The sequence below is a fragment of the Pteropus alecto genome, unplaced genomic scaffold (genome assembly GCF_000325575.1).
Source record: "Pteropus alecto unplaced genomic scaffold, ASM32557v1 scaffold206, whole genome shotgun sequence".
Lineage (NCBI taxonomy): Eukaryota > Metazoa > Chordata > Mammalia > Chiroptera > Pteropodidae > Pteropus > Pteropus alecto.
Genome location: NW_006438906.1, coordinates 3156251 through 3175407, shown reverse-complemented (window position 1 = coordinate 3175407; position 19157 = coordinate 3156251). Strand labels below are relative to the sequence as shown.

General features: G+C 38.8%; 1 protein-coding gene across 1 annotated transcript; it reads right to left on the bottom strand.

The window, feature by feature from the left end:
* Positions 1-1826: 1826 nt before the first annotated feature.
* ISCA1 (iron-sulfur cluster assembly 1) lies at positions 1827-14334 on the bottom strand. Its single transcript, XM_006916078.3, has 4 exons — positions 14122-14334; positions 7671-7724; positions 5064-5169; positions 1827-3484 (listed from the first exon to the last, which is right to left on the bottom strand). Exons 1-4 carry the CDS (start codon positions 14200-14202, stop codon positions 3336-3338), a joined length of 390 nt encoding a protein of 129 aa, XP_006916140.1. The 5' UTR covers positions 14203-14334; the 3' UTR covers positions 1827-3335.
* Positions 14335-19157: the final 4823 nt, after the last annotated feature.

Here is a 19157-nt window from a genome sequence, read left to right as displayed (position 1 = left end):
TAGGAAGTACTAGAAATCTTAGGGACATCTGATCTGGTAGTGATTTTTCCAATCCCACTTCGCCCCTTCTCAAGAAAATAAAAAAAATCCTTCTTGTGGGTCCAGAGACAGAAGGCAGGGAGCCGCTCTGTAGCAGAGCAGCACAGCAGCACCCTCCCTCCTGCAATTCTTCACCGGGTGTTTTAGGCACAGTGGCCTGAACCATCCAACTAGCATCTCGATATTGAAGAGTAGGCTTCTCATCAGGACAATCCATTGGCTCTGGCTCTGGCTCTGCATGAAGCTCCCTCCCAGCAGCTGACTTTCTATGTATCGCACAGGGGCACTACAAAGTGACCTCTCACAGGATGCCCAGGGTCTGGAGTGGAGCCTGGAAGAATACCATGCAGAACAGACAGAATATGATATGGCTGATAATGGCTGTAGGAATCATTTGGCCAAAAATACTTACGATGTGTCTGGTGTTAAATGAATATCAAAGAAAATGAGAGGGCTCCTATCTTCAAGAACCTTTTGCTATTGTGCAAGAGACAGACCAAAACCAAAACACCAGTACAGGTACTGCTAGTGTGATTAGCCAAGAGCCACAAAATCATGGCCCGGTTGAGGCTGGTCTGTGAATGGAGTCCACCGATTTTACCTACGCCTTCCTCACACTGTTCTCCCTCAGGTCTTACTTGGGGTTTTGCAGCAGCTTCCTCTCGTCCAGCTCATCATGCAGCCTTCTCCATGCTCCACAGGGCAGCCCAGTTGACATTTTTAAATGCACTCGCTTTGATGACTCCCTTGTAAAAACCTTCAGTGGCTCCCAACACCTGCATTACCTAGAGAAAGCCCAATACCCCGGGCCTGCTTTGTCCTCCATCCTGTCTGCTGTCCCTTTTGTGCCTGATGTTTTTCTGAGTATTCAGCTTCCTAAGTATGTTTTCAATCTTCTTTAGTTTTATTAATTCTCTTTCCTCTTCTCCAAATTTCTTATGTCTTTTAAGACTCGGCTCGCATGTCATAACCTCTACGATAACTTTTTAGAAGTGTACCCATCTCGGTTCTTATTGTGACATTCAATGTGGCCTAATGCTAGGAGCATGGGCTGAAGCCAGACAGTGTGGGTTGTCACTCTGACTCAGCCATGTACTGTGTTACCTTAGTCAACTATTTTATCCATGCTATGCTTTAGTTTCTCACCTATGAAAAAGATAGTAGTCAGAACTACTTCACTCAGTTAAGATTATGTTAATTGGAACACTTCCTGGCATGCAGCTAGTCTGCAATAAATGTTAGCTACTAGCAATACTTACCATATTCTCTTCATTGATGTCTGTCTCATTGTCAATTTTAAGGACTCTGAGGTCAGGGACTGACTGTCTCTGGTCATACGTGAAACCTCGGGCAAGTGGAGAGCAGGTGCTTACGAATGCGCCAGAAGTGAACTGTTAAGAACCTTTTTGAAAATGAACATAAAGCTTGGATAACAGATTTGAAAAAAGCATTCCAGGTAGGGATGATGACACATGAGAATGTAAGGAAATCTGTGTGAGAGACTTGAGAAGCAGGTTAGAGGAAATGGATGACCCTTATAGTGAAACAGGGAAGGAGAAGGCGGAAGAAGAAAGGGAATTATGGGGGCTCTGGAGCTAAGAGCAATTGGAAATGGTTCTGTCAAAGGGCCACGTGGAGAACACAGCAACCTAAACATCAGGTGCAACAGAATCAGGCATAGAAAATCCTGACAGCAGGGAGACTAGTTAAAAAAACATGGCAATTATTTATAAATACCTATAACAGCTACAATTCCCAAACCCTTCTTCTTTAAAAAGAAAAGGCAATTTTAAGATTACAAAGAGGCCACATTTTTTTTATTGACAACTCAATCTCTACATACATTCAGTATTGCACAAATTACAAGTAGATTGACAATTATAATAATACAAACTCATGAGCATAAAGCTACTGCTCTAAGTTTTGGTACATTTTGTGCCAGGTACTTTAGCAAATATGACAAACTCAGCTACTTTGATTCATAATAATCAGCTTTCAGAAAAAGCCTATATATCATCTCATAAAACACTTAATATGTAAAACCCAGGAAAATCAGTAACTAAGTGACAAAAGGAACACTGTTAGAGAAAAACTGGTGACAAAATGTTAGGTTAAAATATTAAGTTTAAAAATTTTAGCAATTGGACATAGGATCCAGGAAGTGTCTTCATATTGAGAATTTTAGAAAAAGACCCCTATGTTCTTTACGATTAATTACTACTAGATGCCAAAGGGTATTTTTGGGTTGCTATGTCTTCCCTGCTAGTATAAACCACTGCTTCATAGTTCAGAAGAAACGACATGGTACTTCACATAAATGGGTTTTAAAATAAGATTTTTCTCACTCAAAATAAAATAAAAATATGATCTCCATCAAATTACACAGAAATCTTACCGAAACATCAACCAGATAGAGAAGCCAGACTGCCCATTTACCTTCACTGCCTACCTCAGAGCATCAGGCTGGTGTGTCACCTACACAGAAGGGGAGATGCAGTCCCTGCTCTGCAGTGTACAGGGAGACACAAGACTTCTGCTTCCCCAGGGTTTTGTTTGAGAGAACTTTCAAACAAAAGGATCTAAGTCAGCTTGAGGTACCACCTTGAGCAGACATTTAGGGTGGCAAAAGAAATGGATGAAAAGTAGTAGGTGCCGCATTTCTTACCTTTTGATGCCACTACTCAGAATCATCCTACCTGCGTTCAAGGTCTTTGTGTGACACTTTCATGAAATGGCTGGTGCTACTTAAGGGTAAGCAAACGAGGCGTCCAACAATGAGATTTTGAATAAATACATGGAAAGGCTGTGCCAAGTTTGGGAAAAAAAGCAATGCACCTCATATCAGCCATCAGAACTTTCTGCCTCAGAATTTTAAGAACCATCAATCTGGTCTGAAAATGCACCAAGCCATTCAACAAACATCCATGGAGTGAAACACATCTATTAAGAATACGTTTCCCGAAATCCTCCCAGGCAAGCACCTTCCATAAAACTGGTTCCAACAGAAAGGATGCAGGAGATTAAGTGAAGGGTACAATTTTTTTTCTTTACAGTTCAGAAAAATGACCCAAAGAGAGTGATGGCTTCTTATTTTCTGTCCCCTAAAAAGAATACAAATGTCACTTCTTTTGGAATCTAACATACTGGCTTCATTTTCAAATTGCATTGCTTTATTTTCCTCATAAGGCAGCCATGCATCATAAACCTTAAGCACATGACAGTCACATGATTTTATCAGTAAGCCCAGGGCTTCCACAGGCTTTCCTGGAGCTTACTGCCAGAGTAGTCCTGAGGGGTCAAATATTAAAGCTTTCTCCACAGCCACACGTTCCTTTGATGTTTGGGTTATTGAACACAAACTCACTGGATAATTTGTCTTCAACATAGTCCATTTCTGTTCCTAAAAGTGTTAGCTGTGCTTTCTTTTCGATGAACACTCTGACTCCTTGGGGAGAAGAAAACACATGTCATATTAAGCCTGCATGCCAACAGAACTTGCGATTCAAAGCACAAGTGAACTTTAAATAGTAATAACTACTAACAAAAATCAAACAGGAAGCTTTTGAATATGTCACATTTCCTTTAAGGGATTCAGTGCTCAGTTTCCTATCTGTCCCCTCTTTCCATACAATAACCTATGTCAAAAACAATTATATTAGGTTAGAAAGTTGTACACAAGCAAATTCCATGACAAGTCTATGGAAAACAAGAATTTGCCTTTCACCATAAATCACTCATTTTTCCTATTTGCAACATGAAGAAAAAATATATATTCTCAGTGAGAAGTTTGTAAAGATGGAGTCAACAACATTTATGAAAACCCTGCAATGACATCTGTACCAACAACACAGTGGCACAACTAGAGACACACAAAAGACTGTGTTACAGTGGGCTGGTTTAATAAGACCAATCAGTATAATACAGCAATTCTGTTATTCTCTTTATGGGCTAGAAAACTGGTTATATCATAACCCTCTAGTAATTATGTTGGCAGAGGATGGCATCTTCATAAATACAATTGGTTTAAGAAAGTTTCCTTCCTTTTAAGAAATTGGGTCATTACTTAAGTAGAAACTATATTTATTAGATCTCTTCTTTAAGATGAAAAATTTAAGATTTAAGTTTATGTATTGACTTAAAGATTAAATATAAACCAATACAGTACGAATATTTTATTTCCTTCATATATTTTTTCTTTCAAGATATTTTAATTAAGCATGTAATAAATAAATCCATACTCCTTGTTAAAAACAAAATATTTAAAAATTAACAAGTATCTTTATTGGTTAGTAATTTCAATTTAAAAAACAAACCCATGAAAGCTAGACAACAGCACACCTCCGACGCACAAAGCTACCACTGCAAAACTCATGTACACCACTGCAAAAGCCACCAAAACTCATGTACACTGAAGTTCCCCCAAAGTTGTAGCACTGTTTATTGTTTTACATAGGTTTTATCAGATTATTGCATAAGGGCAGCAAGCAGGGGCAAAATAAAATTAAAGAACTAAAAATTTCAATTTGGAAATAAAAACTGGAAATAGAGTTCTCAAAAGCATGAGATAACATTATTTATTAGACTTATATGCAAAACTGCGACTTCACACAAAAGTGCTTGGTTCACTCTGAAGCTTTATTGTCTTAAAACCTGCATAAATAATCTTTCAGAATTGAAATAAATAAACAAATTTATCCAATAATCTATCACTTAGTTACTAAGAGCACAGCTTCTGGAGTAAACCTGATTGGGTTCAAATGTTCACGAGGCCACTTACTAGCTCTGTGACCTTATGCAAATTATTTAACCTCTTCATGCCCCAGTTTCTCTTCATCTGCAAAATGGCGACAATACGGTACTATTCTCATCCAGTTCCTGTTAACATGAAAGTCCCTCAAACCATGCCCACCTCATAGTGAGCACTGTATATGCCATTCCTATTATTATCATTACTATTCATGCTACCTCAGGCTAAACATTTTAGGCAAAACAAAGTGCCCAGAAAAAGTTTGTTTAAAACTCACCATCTTGAACAACTTCTTCATCAGAATCTCCTTTTGTCTTTGTATATTCTAGAGTATAAGAAAGGCCATTACAACCCCTGGTTCGAACACCAACTTTCACACCTACCTGAAAAATAATTGTAAATATAAACTTAGTTTTAAAATAGTACAGATCAAATTCATATCCTATTAATAACAGTCCTGGCTATGATATTATTTATTTCTTCATAAGCTAAAAGATAAATATTTGATTCCTGGCTATATAATGTCCTTTCGGAAGTATAAATAGAATGGGAAAACAAGAATTTAAAAAATTTTACCTATTGCACAAACGTTCATTATAACACTAGTGGGGACCCAAAAAAGAATAAAAAACCAATTATATACAAAGAAAACAATATGAGGGGGAACTCAAAACTATAGTCACTAGCACCCTAAAAAAATAGCTTATATGCTTTTGCTATTTTCTTCCAGCCCTTGTTGTATATATAATCTAAACATAGTTTTTACTATAGTAGAGCAAATTTTTCTCTTTATTCTTTTCATTTAAAACATCATCTATCAATGTAACTGCAAGTAATGCCTATGTAATATTCCATTATACCAATGTATATTACTTAACCAACTTCTAGTCATCTGGGCCGAGAATAACATTTTTAAAACAAGCCTTTAATTAAAAAAAAAAAAAAAAAAGAATATCACTTTTTTAAAAAAGAAAAGTATCTGATGGCAGTGATGACAACCTAAAAAAATGTACCTGCTCAAAAACAGTTTTGCTCCACACCTCATCAGGTGAGATGTTCTCAGGAAATTTCCCTATGGTTAGGTTTGCCAAGGTTCACAGGCTTGGCAATCAGACTGCCTCCACACAGGGCCTTAATTCTAGGGCAGACCTGTGTAAACATTCTCGAATACCAGAAAGCAAAAGACTGATGCCAACACAGATGTAAGAAATTTTTTAAAAGTGAGCAAACAGCACTTTTAGATCCTATCTGTTTTTTCATTTAAGTATACAGCAAAAGTATCATCATAGAAAGTATTATTTCACCAAGCAGACCCTGAAATCTCTGAAAAGCAGCAGTGTGTGTTTGCTTCAAGAAAGCAAGTGGGAAGATACTCGGTGAGGAGCACGAGTTAGGGTGTAAAGCTGTCTGGGAGTCCTGAGGCACTGACGCATTCAGGGAGTAGCTTCCCCTGTCCTTAAGCGACAGCAAGGAGACAGACTGATTTTATTCACCTTTAAAGGGACAGCTTAGAGAATGTGGGCGGGAATTTTACATATTCAGCATGATAAATAAACAATAAACGGTCTAGATGAAATTCTGGGGCGTACATCGTAAGTATTTGTTTAACTTAGTTTTTATCTTTGTAAGCAGGAAGACCCAAGTAAGCAGGAAGTCAACTACTGGAATGGGTCGAGATACGTAAAGAATATGTGAAAATACTTTAGGTAACTGGAGTTTGGAAAAGGGATTGGCTGTGCAATAAATGACACCCGAAAAAGTGTTTGCTCAATCCTTTTCATGTTAACATAAACAAACATCCCTCAAATCTACAAAACTAAATTCTAGTTTCATTTGGTCAATTTCTACTCTAGTCATTAGTCTATCCATATGGAGTTGGAATGCTGATATACTTTAGTATTTAATAATTCTTTGGAGGAAGGTGCTAGAACTCCCATTACATTGTAATGTGGCTTGTAAAAACAGAACGTAGGAACCACTCTATAATCTAGTCACTAAAGTTAACAGTCTTGGAAGTAATTTATAGTAGTTCTTAGGCAATTAACAATGCACTAAGATTAAGATGATGCACACATCCCCTACTCATCAATTCCGCATCTAGGAATATAGCCTATGTAATGCACTAAGCTACGCTTACAGGTCTAGAACAATGGGCCTGGTACACTACAGACACTGAATATTTGTTGAATGAAATTTATGGCAGCACTGAATGAAAACAACCCAAAAGACCTTTAATATGGGGACTGGTTAAATAAATCAAACTTGCTCAATGGAATATACTATTATACATAGCCGTGAAAAATAATGAGGCTGATCTTTATGCAATGTTATGAAAGACCTTCAAGCTATTTTATTAGGGGCAAAAAGCAGAACGTAACCACAGCATGTATGCTATATTCTCATTTAAGTAAGAAAAGAGATACACATATCAATGCAACAAGCATAGCACAGTTGAGGCCAGTGGTTCTTCTCAGGGAAATATTTTTGGTTGTCACAACTGAGGGGTAAAGCAGTGCCACTGGCAGAGGCCAAAGATGACATTAAACATCCTGCAATCCACTCACAACAAAGAATTATCCAGCCCAAAACATCAACAGTGCTGAGGCTGAGAAACCCTGGCCTAGGTAAATAAAATGAACAGATTATCTCTGGAAAGACACTAAGTTGTCTCTTGAAAGGGAGAATGATGACAAAGTGTCTAGAATGAGAGAGTGACTTCCTTTTCATTGAGTATCTTGTTGGATAATCTGAATTTAAAATTATAAGCCTATTTTACTTTTTTAAATAAAAGCCCTCAACGAAAGCATACTGCTTAACACAAGATGAATTAATTGTGAGAATAAAACTATTTTTTACTAATATCTGTCTGATTGATTTTACTTACGTGTTCAGGCTTATCTTTAAGAAGTTGTTTTATCTTGTTTACTGCTGAAGGTGTCTGAAAAAGAAAATGTTATTAAGTTTTTAGCTACGAAATCTGCATTCTTCAAAGCCTTATATTTCCTAGTCTCTAAGATTACGCAAGTCTATCTTTAGCAAATTCATGTGATGAATTTATGTTCCATTCTCACCAGAGTAGCTTGTAGATTTTATACACAAACATATAAACTCTACTCAACCCTTGTCATGTCAACACAAACAAACATTTCTCAAATCTTCAAAGCTAAATTCTCATTTTATTTGGTCAATTTATACTCGTCATTAGTCTATCCAAACGGAGATGGAATGCTGACATACTTTAGAGTTTAATAATTCTTAGCAGGAAGGTGCTAGAGCTCCTATTACACTGTAACACAAGTTGTACAACAAAATCTAGAAACCATTCTATTTTTAAAATATCTTCTAGAAATATCCTTTTTATCTTGCTCCTCTCAGTCAAGGCCAGCTCCCTGTCACAATCTCTATGGTATTATTTACTTACATCATAGATGTAATCTTTCCAGGCAGCATCTATTTTGTGCTCCTATTATAAGCCCAGTAACACGCACATTGCCGGACACAGAAAGCACTCAATAGCCAATGAATGAATCAAGTACCTCATTGGGAAAGCCAACCTTCGGGCATTTTTTCCTGTTGTTAGTTAGCTTTATTGCTCTTTTTGCTTACTCAAAATCTACTTCAAATCCATCAAAATGCATACCTAGAAAAAAAGGTGCTAGCAGCATCAAATAACCCACAGTGTGCCACTTGTACCAGTCCCACCAAACGTTCACAGATTCTAAAGTTGGCTTAAATCAGTATTTTCAGGGTATCTAAGCTAGTCAACAATAAAAACAAGGGCAGGGAGGAGTTTTTTGGGAAAAATTCTGTTTAACCTAGCCCAGTTGTCTTCAGAATAAGAAAAACGTCACAACATATTGCACGTATACAGGTCAGCCTCACCAAACCTATTTTCTTGAGACAGAGGCTCCTGGTACACCTGTGTCCCAGCCTGTTACTTGGCTTAAATGGGTGTTTACAGTCGCTCCTCAGGATTCTTGTGAGCTTTAAATGAATGGATTCATGAAGAGCATTTAGAACAGTGCCAGGCGTAAACAGCTCAACATTAAATTAGCTATTGTCACAACGATGAGACTATACCACAACAAAGAGATAACGTCCTTCCTACTTTCTGCTTAATTAGCTCCCCTAGCTGGCAATGCTGTGCTGGTCCTCTAGTTTTATCATATTGGCATTTTCCTGGTTTGTGAAATCCCAAAGAGTGGACTGTGACTGGGTAGTAATCGCAGCCAGACTCAAGCCTGTGTCGTGGGAGCAGACCCAACGATGGCCCCAGAAGTTGCTCTTCTGCCTTATCTGGTGGGGGCTCGGCCAGATGAGGATGCTGAAACGGAGTCTGGACTCAAATTAGAAAGGTCATGAAACCGACTTAGAAGGTCAAGACTAGCATTTTTTAAAAACACAAAATAGAAAACAATGCATCATACTTGATAAAGATGAATGTTTAGTGAAATTCTGATTTTAGTTATTAAAATATGGTATGTACATATATATTTGTTATTGTTGTGTCACTGTAAAAAAAAAAGTTAAAGAAATCACTACCAGTACATGCCTTTAAGGCCTTTTTCCCACAATTCTATCAGAACTGGAGCCAAGCAGCCAAACAAGGCAGGGAATAGCACACAGGAGGAGGGAGAAGGAAACGCTGGAAAAAATTATGATTTTTATTTTTTTGGAAATCACAGCATACCAGTTTCAAATAGTTACAGAAATATTAACAAAATTTTTTTTATTGTTCAATACCCAGTAAAAACTAGCTTCCATAATTTTCATGATTATTATTTCCCATGAGTCCTAAAGAAATTAATCTAATTACCCTCAAAAACAAAAGATTTCTGGTAAGTTAAAACAGCCATGGGAAAATATTCACTGGAAGTACAACCCAAGGTGTAGTACTGGTTTAATTCCGGTGGGTCAAAGGTGCAGAGAGTACTCCACAGCATGACATAAAGAAAACACAGGGGTGGGGGTGGGCACACTACATTGTCACCAAGCCCCAAAGGTTTTTATCTCCAAGTGATTTTCTAAGTGATCTAATTTGGTTTTACAAAATAATATATTTTCTTCTTTTCTCAACTCTTAGTAGAATACACAGGAGCCTTGTCATCTCTTAATTTTCCTGTGTCAGGCAAAAGTCAAACATACTCCATTGCGAAGAGTGTTACTAATGATGGATAACCCAGTTGGGTACTCATTTAAAATGGTTCTTATAACTTTCCATGTGATGGACCTGATTTTCAGAACAAGTCAGAATGACTAACTAGGGAATGCTTGGGATGAAAAGAAAACTTCTAGCTATAAAATGTACTTTTAAAAAATCTCAGTACCAGGCAGAAGCTAAGGTATTTGTTCTGAGTCTATCTGCATATTCTGGCTTTGCACTTGAGTAAAATCAATTTGGAAAATAGTATAAAAACTTCAACTAAACCATGCTGGAAGCCTAGCAGCCTTCCAATTTCAATGCATTTCCCCAAACAACTAGGAAACCCATATCTTTCTAAGAACTTTATGGATACTTAATGATTCTAAGTCACCTGAGATTTGGCCAGTGAATTAAAACTTGAGATCCTTGAAAGTCAATGACATATAATGATAATTTTTAATCTACTCATATGTGTATTTGCAAGAACAAGACATTCTTTCAAATGAAAGAAAATCTGAGATATTTCGGCCTTAAAAAAAGAATTTCAGTCTGTTTTTGGTGTTAAAATCAAGAGAAAAGGCACTGCAGATGAGGCATTTTTTAAACTTCATAGCAACATATTTTTACTCAATGCCATATGGTTTCTATTCCTTGTAGCAGAAACTTTTCATCTTCAATACCATGTTTCGTTAATTTACCAGGCAATTTTCACTTTTTGTTGTTTAAAAAATAAAAACTCAAAGTTTAACTCCATGATTATGCAAACTAGACATGCTAACGACTACAACCTATTTTAATTTCATTATAAATCTGGCATTTTAAGCCTTAAAAGATGGTAAATAGCAGCCAATGAACAAATTACAGTCTATTTTGTTTAACTCATTCTTTAACAGCTATGGGTGGCATTATGGTGCTGTTTTCCTTTTGTCTTTTCCTCTCTCTCTGTGTGTATAATCATAGTCTACATACATGATTTTGTAGCTACATTTTAAAAGTTTAACATGTTTGTCATTTGATACAGAGTAACAAACATATACTCACTACTGATTAACTTAGGTGCTTAATGGTTTATATGCACCATCTTTTATACTTACAATTCTGTGATTTGAGTATTAAAGATTAAATAATTTGCAAAGGGCTAGTAAGTCAAAGAATGAAGAATCATGCTCCCGAACTTTTTCAAAAAATCATTATTTACAAGGACTACATAATATTTCACCACCAAGATCTACTTTAATTTACTTAACCAATCTGATTAATAGACATTCAGGTTACTTCCAATTGTTTCGTGTGTAATATCTCTTAAATTGCCTATATATACAAATCTTACTGCTTGGTCATTTGTTCCAAAGGCTACTCCTTCAATGAATGAAGAGCATGTAATTGAGTCCCAATGTACTTAACATCTGCTGTTTCCCAGCCCTTCTCAACCAGGCGCCACTAGAAAGTTAAGCCCTAAGGCACCCATTGCACATAATAAATTAACTTCTCTCCTGCTCATCAAGAATGATGCTGGCTATGTACCATCATTCTCTCACAGCTTTTGGCTTAGCTTTATATACAGCTGTGGGTATCCCTAATCCTAAATTGGGGTTGTACTAACTCTGACTTGCACAAACATGGAAATGAAGCCTCTGCCAGCAGGGTAGTGTTAACTCTTTAGGTTCTTTAATCATATTTTACTCTGGCTCCTACAGGTTCAATTTCATTTGTCAATTCCTGGGTGTGTAGGAAAGTAGGAGGATGGAGTGTGTCATATCCCTGGATGTTCTCTGCAGGTGTTTGAGGGTACTCATTTTGATGTAGTGGGTTGAAGTCTTAAAGCATTCAATCAAGGAACCATTTCTGGTTTGCATAAAAAGTGTCATGGGCAGCCTGTCACTAGCCTTTTAAGTCTTTCTCTCTGGCAAACCACCAGTCCTCTCATGGATTAACAGCACTTAATGGAGATAATTTGGTGCTGACAACATGGAACCATGTTCTCATTTCATCAATTCCTTTTCCTACCCTCTCACTGGTAGACCTCACAGGCATAGCACTTATCAAAGGTTGCAACATGGCAAATTCCTGAAGTCAAAATTTACATGTAGGTAACACTGGTCTTTTCTTACCTATTTCACCAAATTATCTCTAGTTTCATTTGCTCTCACCTGTCTCTATTCTTTACCTTTTGATAACGTCACTGCTTTTGACTTCACAGAACATGTGGAGTTAAAAATGTTTACAGAAACACATGAAAACTACATGCATGAAAGTGTTTTTAGACTAGGAAACATATGCTAAGATTAAAATGACTGCAAGCCTGCTATTATACACTGTTGGTGGAAAGAAGTGCTGACGTGCTTTTTCTCTGGTACCAGCTTCTCCAAAGATCACAGAGAAAAAAACTCCTAAAGTCAGCCAGTTAAGTAGGATGAATTCAGATAATGGACTCCTGCAAGTTATTGAGAACAGCTGATCAAAGGCAACAAGGAGCCCTTGTGAACTGAGAATTGACAGGATAAAGCAGTGCTGGTAGCAGGATGGGCCTGGTAAGTGGTAACATCTAATGAAGCACAAGGAGTTAATTGTGGAGAGACAGCCCGGGTCTGAGGTTGTACTAACCTAGTAATTCCTAGAGGTCATAAAGGCCTGGGCCCATGACTGTGTCCCTAGGGGGTGGGAACTGTAGCATTTATGTCTTATCCAGAAACATAGGTCTTAAATGTTTGCAGAATGGAGAGAAAGGGGATGACTCGAAAATTTTGAAGAAAGAGGTTAATATGCCAAACAGTGGAGAAAGAAAAGGCAAAAAGTGTCTGCACTTCTTGGCTTTACCATTATTATGGGAGAAGTCTTTTGAATTCTAAGTAATTTTTACTGAGATTGAAAGACAAAAAGTATGAGTTCTTGTGATTTCAAGACCTTAGAAAATTTGAAGAATCCATGGTTTATCTTTCAAACATGAAAACAAACTCGGCGTCACAGGAAAAATATAGAATACAGTACCCTATATAATTAGGATAACCTTCTTATGGGCCTAAAACATTAATCCATTGTAAAAATGAATTCTCCCACTTGATCACGACTTTCTTCTATCTTGCTACAACTAATTTTCTGGCAATGGACCTTCTTGGCATTACAATGAATGGAATCAAGGATTCAATTTCAATACAGTAGTCTGTCGTCTCTAGGAGAAAATTGCTTGCAAAGTCTTCTTAACCAAGAGAGGGTGTGTTAAAAAGGTTGAACTGATCATAAGCTTTCCAATGAAATTAATCTTTTCAAAACTGCAACTACGAGCGACTGCTTAATGGATATGAGGTTTCCTTTTGGGATGAAATGTTTTGGAACTAAGTAGAAGTGATGGCTGCATGGCATTGTGAATGTACTAAATGCCACTGAACTGAACACATTAAAATGGGTAATTTTATGTGAATTTCCCCTCGGTTAAAAAAAAAATTGCATAGTACGTTGGGGATCCAGTATGCACGATAAATTCAAGTATCTGCATATGTACTGCGGTGCCCTCTGAGTATGTTAAACCTCTCACCCAGAAAACGCTGTAAACAAACTCAGGGTAGAAATGTTAATCCTTCTTTGTTCTTCGTCTGAGCTGACCAGGGCCCAGGATAGCCAGAGGCACATAGAGTGTTTCAAAGACTCCTCTAACCCCAGTACTTGGAAGTAACCCTTAAGGTTCAGCAACAGCCTTGATCTCAGCAAAGAGGGGGGGTTTTGTTGGGGGCCGCACTCTGCCAAACAGCACTTATACTAGTCCTCCCCAAGCACCTCTAGGTAAGACTGCTGGTTTATTCACCCGCTTATCCCTGGCGCCTGGCACATCCGACTTCGGAACAACCTGTAACCTCAAGCACTGCAGCCCCAAGAGCCCTCAAGGGGTTCCTGGCCTTCAGGCAGGCCACAGAGGACCTCCCCGGGTCGCGCTCGCACATCGCCCCCTGCCCAGCACGCGGCGGCGCACGGCCTGATGGGAAACGTAGTCCCCGGACACCAGCTCCCGCGGAGCAGGCCCTCCCTGGTTTGTTTATCTTCCCCGTGGGGAGGGGTAGGGCGGCTACGCAGCGGCCGCGAAGCGGCCCGGGGCCGGGGCCCAGCCTCTCTGCGTGCCGCGCTCCGCCGCGGTGACCTCCTCTCGCGGAACGGAGGTGAACCAATGTCACAGGCCCTGCCGCGCGCCCCAGCCACTCACCAGGGTGAGGGCGGCCCGGGTGGGCTGCAGCTTCCTCTTGCTCACAGCCCGGACTGTGGCCCGGACTAACGAAGCCGACATCCTCGCGGTCCAGCCGCCCGGGTGCCTTGGGCCGGAGCTCGGCCACCTCAGCCTCTCTCCATGGACACGGCGGGCGCATTGACGCCACAAGCTCCGGCGCAGGGCGCCTCAGGCCCCGCCCCTGCTATTGGGTGGGCCACATGAATGACGTGTGGAAGGCGGGGCGTGTGCCGCGGGCACGTGACGCGGCGGCGCAGGGGCCCGGGAGGAAGGTTGTCACCTCGAGGGCTCACTTGTCGTGATACTGGGATCGTGGCTGGGGCACGCGGAATGTCTTCCGACTTACGGACTCAGGAGGCGCGTCGCTCCAGGACCTGCCCCCTGGATTAGATGCAGAGACACCACTAAGAACGGCGGAGAGTCAGCCCAGCACGGATGCTGGGCCTCTCAAAGGCATAATGGTTCCAGCTACAGACATTTATCTTTTTGGTCCAACTGGGCAATTAAGAACAGAATTAGGCAGAGTCGTACAGTAAATAAATAGCCCCCAGCAAGCGTGCTGTATTGCCTGGGATATTTAAACATGGTGCTAATGCAATTTTCGCTTTAGGTGCTGATTTTGGAACCCAACCCTAATGTAAGACTGGGCAGCTCTGTGAATACTTTTATAGCGAGACCCAATCAATAACCTTGATTGAACACCTGTTGTCAGACCTTGTCGTGGCTGCTCAAGAGTTATGTCTTTTAATTCTGCCGGTTAATTCAGCAAATATTTCTGAGCACCAGGCACTATACCTCAACGTAACACAGGAAGCCTGATAAACGGAGGGTCGAGGGAAGATGCGATCTTGGTAGGACAGAAATGTAGCGGGGTTAGCAGATGAGGAACATCAGGATAGGCGACATTTCTCACAGAAGTGCTAGAGGTAAAGGGAAAAAAGTTCTGTGGAGTGGTGATGGGGAGGATAGATTCTTGCTAGTGTTCTGATGTGGAAAGAACTAATCAGTGTTTTAGAGCCCAGTTTATCTTTAAATCCCCTAGAGCCCACAGGATTGGATAGTTCAAAACTGCATTAAGTAGTTCCATCTCCTTGCTACTGAAATGCAATTACATTGACAGTAAGAAGATAGTTTTTTCCTCCCTAAGCCCCAAAGCACACAGAAGAAACAGATTAAGAGAGTAATGTGGTGGGCTAGTCTCTTGGCTTCATCTGACTAGTTGGAGGATTAGGGATAAGGTAATTTACATCTTAAGTACTTCCTCTTCCAGATAAAGATTAAAAGTCCTTAGAACAGTGCAAGGCACATGGCAGTACTCAAAAAACATTAATGGATATTTATAGATGCCATGTATTGTGAAACTACCAGTGGCAGATATATGCCATTATACATTTGTCCAAACCCATAGAATATACCACACCAAGAATGAATCCTAGTGTAAACAGACTTTGGGTAACAATGGCGTGTCCATTGGTTCATGGATTGCAACAAATGTCCCACCCTTGTGTACAAAGTGGATAGTGAGGGAAGCTGGCTTGTGAGGGCATGTGGAAACTCCGTACTTTCTGCTCAATTTTGCTGTGAACCCAAAACTACTCTAAAAAATTACGTTATCATTCTATCGATTATTGAAATACAGCTGTGTAGTACTTTATAGCTTTCAAAAGAACCCTTGAGCACACTGTCTCCTAATAGCCTCATAACTGAGCAGTAAAGGACAGGAGTGTCGAAGCAGCTATTTTACAAACAATGCTTAAATTCAAGTCTAATGAATAGACATGATTTTTAAAATTTAGTTTGTTTTTTGATTCAGAATCCTGTATATTTAACAGTCTTTTTTCCCCTATTTAATACACACTACTCAGTTTTTAACTTGGTTAGCTGTATTGCATATAAGTGCTAAGCCATGAAATCTACTCGTCAGTGGATCGGTAATACCTACCGTTATTTGAAACTAGTGCTTTAAATTGGCATGCTAGAAGTTTTCATGACTATATATATGTGCGCTCCTTTATCTCAGAGCAGCAGCTGTCCTGTGGTGTTGAAATGAGGCGGGTATTGGGAACTGTTGGTGTTTGCAAGCTGTAACCATTTTTAGATTTCCAGTGTTAGAAACTCTCAATAGGGAAATAGATGTCCAACACTGCATTTCAGGAGTTAGTTTTAGGGTTCTAGCCATTTAAAAGTCTTTTCTTAGTGAGAACTTAATTGATCTTCACTACTCTGTGGAAGGAAAGTTATGATTTTCATTTTATAGGCAATGAAACGGAAGTGCCAAGAGATTAGGGGGAGTGCCACACTCAGCTGGAAAACTGGCAGAGCCAGACCCCAATTAAGTCTATAACTCCACACAGTAAAGCTTGCTAAATTCTTAACTGCTGTCCAAACATGCCTGCTTTCAAAGAAAAAAGCATGGAACACATCTTAATGCTTTTATGGGAGTTTGTTAAAATTTTGATTTGCTTTTTTGACATTTTTTTTTTTTTTTTGCCTGTAACACTAAGAACCCTATTGACTGACCTATCCACAAATTTTTCTACTCGGGTAAGTTTTTTTTTTTTTTTTTAATAGAACCATTTTTGAAATACATTTCAAGATGAAAAGCAAACCGAAGTTATCTCAGAACATTTGAGTAACATCTCTAAGTGTGGCACATTGTTGATACTGTACACACTGAGCAAGAGATTGAAAAGGTATTGATTGGGGCTATAAAAATGGATTTCATGTTTTTGTTTGTTCCTGAAAAAGAAAAGAACCCCAGTAGTGGGGCATTCGTAGAGCTTGTTAAGAGAGACAGGCCAGCTGCATTTGAAAGATAGCTAAGCCCTGGGAACTGGACAAGGAATGGAGCAGATATATCTGTCCCCTAGCTGTGAAGGGGCTGTGACCGGCATCCAAACAAAGGGAGCAAAGAACAAAGGGCAATCCATTCTCCAGGTTTGCTGGCAAATACTGGTACTGTCTCACTGATTCAGTGTGAGGGATCAAAAATCAAACAAAAAGCCCAATACACTGGGTAGGATCTACTATAAGAATCAAAACAGAATGCAGGAAACTTTTAAACATCCTTAAAGAGATTTAAGAACATGGTTTCTATGTAAAGGAAGATAATAAACAAGCTAAAAGAATGAGAGAAAAAGGAAGGGGGGTAAGTTATGGTCAAGAAAATTAGACATGAAATGACAAAATTCACGTTAGAAACAGCAAACAGCAGGATGACACTAAAAATCAAACCGGTCGTAGAGACTGAACTTGAGAAGTTCTCCTATCATGAAGGAAAAAAGAGGAACATGAAGACAAAAGTATTTTTGAGAAAAAAAAATAAGAACATACTTTCCCAAATTGAAAAACGCTTGGGTGGGGCGATACATTGGATTCAATTTTGTTTCAGACAAGTGTTACCTACTCAAAAGTTACAGGGATAAACCACAAAACCATCCAAGCAGAAAGATAAAACCTATATGGGAACAAAAATTAGGCTGGCCTCAAACTTCTGTTATGCCAGGAGACAACCGAATCAATAGGCTTTCCAAAGAAAATGTGACAAGAATTTTATGCCCAGTCAAGTTGACTTTCATACACGAAGGCAAGAGAACTCAGAAGAGCAGCCACTGAGGAAAGTCATGTAGAGCAGAGTTTCAGCCTAGGTTGCATAATTCACTTAATTCATGAGTTTGTGTTCGTTCAAAGTGAGTAAGGAACGATCACTAATTCTTTCTACCAGAACTGCCAATTCTAAAGTTAATTTTGACGTGATTCTTCTTTAGCTGGAATGTCTTCAAATAATTTGTTAAAAAAAAAAGGGGCACACACATAGGTTTGTATTTATTGAGTCCTCTCCTATCTGGGAATGCTTGCCCAGCAAGCATCCTCTGCATTCCTATCTATGTATTCAGCCCCAATTCTGTGCCTCTTATTTGCACATTCCCAGTGCTTGGCACATAGTGGGTATCAAAAAACACCAGGTCACATGAGCACAAGTAAAGGGAATACGAGATAAAGAGGAGCTGATCTGTACTGTTTATACTCCTTGATCTGGTTTCCTCATGAAATTTATGACTCTCACTAGAAAGTGATGTGGCTAAAATTACAGGTAAAAATTTTGATTTTATTTAAAAATGATAAATCAATCGAGGCATAGTTCTGACCATGAACTACTGAAGGACTTGAGAAGTTAGAGAAACAGTTCCATGAAGATGCTAGTCTGACCCAAAGTGACACCAACCAAACTTGTGATTGGCAGAGATAGCCTCTTTAATCTTCAGGGATTTTTTTGAAGTTATCCACCCTAATTTCTGAATATCATTAAAAAGTAAAAAGCACTTTTGTTTTTCCTTTGAAAATGTTTTTAGCAGCAAACAGGACTACTTGTTTTCCTTACTTCATTTTTATGAATGAAGTAGTTTATGTCAACTTACTTAAAATTAGCGAGGGGAAAATACAAAAAGCCTTTCAGTGGCATTGCTCATCCATGGAAGACTCACATAAACAGGTACTCATGTTCATGTTATCACTTCTTCTACAAATATCAATAAAATAAGGTTTGTAAATTGTAAATACAGTAGTAGTAGTTCACACATATTTGACACGCTTTCACACAAGTATTCAGTAAACAACAATAAATATAATTTCTCTTCAAAACAAAAAAGGGATTTATAGGGAAGGATTAATTTACTTGGGGTTTATCGGCACACCATTTTTAGTGTGCTCTGAAAGGATTAAAAACCATGAAATTGTATTCATTGAATACTGGCCCATAGATATATATATTTTTTAAACCTGGGTTAAATGCATACACCATGGCTTTTTATTAAAATCCTTAAATCTATGGGGATTTGATAGGTAAGACTCCATTAAAATTTTTTCCCTCATTAACAATTTCATTCATCAAAAAAAAAAAAAAATCTGACAGTTCCCTTAAATGTTAAGTTGAAGCCTGATCTATGCTGCTGTGTCCTGTGAAATGAACCTAATTTTCAAAGTGAATAGGAACGCCTGAGTGGCCATTTATAGAG

Coding starts and splice junctions, on each gene's coding strand:
- ISCA1 (XM_006916078.3), bottom strand. CDS start 14,202: ATGTCGGCTTCGTTAGTCCGGGCCACAGTCCGGGCTGTGAGCAAGAGG. Junction 5,170..7,670: donor TTAAAGATAAGCCTGAACAC/GTAAGTAAAATC, acceptor ATTATTTTTCAG/GTAGGTGTGAAAGTTGGTGT. Junction 3,485..5,063: donor TGAAGAAGTTGTTCAAGATG/GTGAGTTTTAAA, acceptor CTTCTCCCCAAG/GAGTCAGAGTGTTCATCGAA.